This window comes from Cupressus sempervirens, chromosome 8, assembly GCF_028749045.1.
Source record: "Cupressus sempervirens isolate cs-2001-9-10 chromosome 8, ASM2874904v1, whole genome shotgun sequence".
In the NCBI taxonomy this organism is placed as follows: Eukaryota; Viridiplantae; Streptophyta; class Pinopsida; order Cupressales; family Cupressaceae; genus Cupressus; species Cupressus sempervirens.
In genome coordinates, this window is record NC_143125.1 from 629,158,155 (window position 1) to 629,161,101 (window position 2,947).

Here is a 2,947-nt window from a genome sequence, read left to right on the forward strand (position 1 = left end):
TGAGTATCACACTAATGTGAAAGTACACTGGACTGCAATGCAGTTAAGGTCTTTTGCATCTATTTGGTGGGAGATGGAACTAGAACACCTTGGAATTCATATTTCTCAAGTCACTTGGGAATTGTTCATAGAAAGGTTTCAGGAAAGGTTCATGTTTGAGTATTGGCAGCAAACCAGATCTGAGGAATTCTTTAACATTTCTCAAGGGAATTCAATTGTGGAAATGTATGAAAGAAAATTCTTTCAGCTTAAGGAGTATTCTGGTTGGAATGATGGTGATAAACCTTTAGTGCAACACTTTATCTGGGGTTTAAATCCTAGGATTGGTGAGGAAGTGAGAACTTTCAAACCAAAAACTATTAAGGAAGCTACTGATTAGGCTAAGCTTGTTGAAATGAAATCTGGTTTTTCAACCAAGAGTGATGTTAACCCACCTGTTCCTAGCAGCAGTAAAAGTCAGAAATTCTTTAAGGATGATTCTAAGGCAACACCTAGTGGCTATGGTAGTAAATCCCAAAAGAGGAAGTTCAATAAGTTTACCAAATCAGACAAGGGGTTTGAGGTTCCTGAACTACTTAAATCCATTAAGCCTGCTAAAAGTGTAAAACAGAGTTTTGCAACACCACAAGAAAACTCCTCGTAGGATAAGAGTACCAAAAGAGGAGTAGAATGTTGGCATTATGGGCAGTTGGGTCATTTACAGTGGAATTGTCCTCTTAAAGGCAATAATTAGGGTAAACCAAGAGCATTGAGTTCTGAAGCTACTGTTGGTGATTCTGGAAGGAACCACCATATTTTTGCTACTGTGGATCATAATCAAGAAGAACATCAGAACATGGTGATCGAGGCTAAAGGTACTTTTCAAGGTATGAAAATTTCCATTTTATTTGACTCAGGTGCCATTGATTCTTTCATTTCTGCCAATTTGGTTAAACATTGTAATATTCCTGTGAGAAAGGCTGAGATGGCATGGCAAGTTGAGTTAGCTTTGGGATCTAAGGTAGAATTTGGGCTGATTGTGGTAGATTGTGTAATTCACCTTAAGGCATTTACCACTTTAGTAAACCTCAGAGTCATTCCTCTAGATACCTATGATATAATTCTAGGAATGGACTGGTTGGATCAGCACCATACTGTAATTGATTTCAGCGAAAAGACTATTGAATGCAATGATGATTTTGGGGCAAGTAAATTCATATTTGGTATTAAGAGGCCTTTTTCTATTAGAACTATATCTGCTAAACAACTTCAAAGGTGTTTACGAAAAGGCTGCAAGCTATTTGCTATTTCTATTAATGATTTTTCTGAACCTTTGGAAAATCAAACCAATTCATATCATTCTTTGTTAAAGGAATTTTCAGATGTGTTTGTAACAGAAATTTTGGGTATTCCACCCAAGAGAGAAATTGATTTTAGGATTGATCTTGTGCCTGGTACTGAACCTATTTCTAAAACTCCTTACCACATGATAGCACAAGAATTGGTAGAACTCAAGGTTCAACTTGAGGAACTTCTTGAGAAGGGGCTGATTAGACCAAGTATCTCTCCTTGGGGTGCACCTATAATCTTCGTTAAGAATAAAGATGGATCTCTTAGACTGTGTATCGATTACAGACAATTGAATAAAGTTATTATCAAGAATAGGTATCCATTGCCTAGGATTGATGACTTATTTGATCAAGTGAAGGGTTCTAAAATATTTTCTAAAATTGATCTTAAATCTGGGTACCATCAGCTTAAAATTCAAGAGGCCGATATCCATAAAATAGCATTTTGAACTAGGTATGGGCATCACGAATTCACTGTTGTACCTTTTGGTTTAATGAATGCGCCATCAGTATTTATGAGTCTGATGTAGAGAGTGTTTAGAACCTTCCTCGATAAGTTTGTAGTTGTCTTTCTGGATGACATTCTGATTTATTCTAACTCCTTAGAGGAGCATGAACAACATTTGAAACAAGTTTTTGAGTGTCTCCAAAGGAATAAGCTATAAGCTAATCCTAAAAAATGTGACTTTTTCAAATCAAAAATTAGTTACCTTGGACACATTATTACAGGAGATGGTATAGCTGTGGATCTAGCTAAGATTAGAGCTATTGTAGAGTGGCCAACACCTACAAACGTGTCTAAAGTGAGAAGTTTTATGGGTTTAGCTAGTTATTACCGAAGGGTTGTGGCCAATTTCTCAAAAATAGCACATCCTATCACTTCTCTTCAGAAAAGAGGTAATAAATTTATCTGGTCAGATAAGTGTGAAGAAGCTTTTTAGCATCTTAAAGGACGCTTGACTAGCGCACCTGTGTTGGCTGTACCTGATCCTTGTAAAGAATTTGTGGTTTGCATTGATGCTTCTTTAGATGGATTAGGAGCAATTTTAATGCAAGAGGGTAGGGTGATTGCGTATGAATCCAGGAAACTCAAGGATCATGAGATAAGCTATCCTACTCATGATTTGGAACTTGCTGTAGTAATGCATGCGTTGACCAAATGGCGACATTTTCTCCTTGGATAGTATTTTGAGTTGCATACTGATCACAGAAGTCTTCAATATATTTTTAGACAGCCAAATCTGAATGCACGACAATGCAGATGGATGGAATTTTTGTGTGAATATAATTTTGAAGTTAAATATGTGCAAGGTAAAGAGAATAAGGTGGCTGATGCTCTTAGCAGAAGACGTCACGAGCTCTCTTCTTTAACTCTCACAGTGGACTTGAAGGAGAAAATATTGCGAAACCTAATTGTTGATCCTTGGTTTTTAGATGCCAAGGCTATTATAGATAGTGGCAGCATGCTAGAAGGCAGATTTGAGGGTTACTCCATCAGCACAGAGGGATTGTTGATCTACAAAGGTAGTATTTATGTTCCTAAAGTTGGAGAGTTATGAAATTTGGTTATGTCTGAAGCTCATAAAGCACCCTACTCAGCACATCCTGGTGTTAGGAAA

General features: G+C 37.1%; 1 protein-coding gene across 1 annotated transcript; it reads left to right on the forward strand.

Annotated features, from left to right (window-relative positions):
- Nucleotides 1-394: 394 nt before the first annotated feature.
- LOC149544011 (uncharacterized) lies at nucleotides 395-2,512 on the forward strand. The gene is made up of 4 exons (XM_089795870.1): nucleotides 395-639; nucleotides 784-1,644; nucleotides 2,035-2,131; nucleotides 2,270-2,512. The coding sequence occupies exons 1-4, from the start codon at nucleotides 395-397 to the stop codon at nucleotides 2,510-2,512; spliced, it is 1,446 nt and encodes a 481-aa protein (XP_089651996.1).
- Nucleotides 2,513-2,947: the final 435 nt, after the last annotated feature.

What these genes read in the sequence shown, in the direction of transcription:
- LOC149544011 (XM_089795870.1), top strand. Translation starts at nt 395, where the DNA reads ATGAAATCTGGTTTTTCAACCAAGAGTGATGTTAACCCACCTGTTCCT. An exon ending in AAAGTTATTATCAAGAATAG is followed by an intron (nt 1,645 to 2,034) that starts GTATCCATTGCC and finishes ATCAAAAATTAG; the next exon opens with TTACCTTGGACACATTATTA. An exon ending in CACCTACAAACGTGTCTAAA is followed by an intron (nt 2,132 to 2,269) that starts GTGAGAAGTTTT and finishes GAAGCTTTTTAG; the next exon opens with CATCTTAAAGGACGCTTGAC.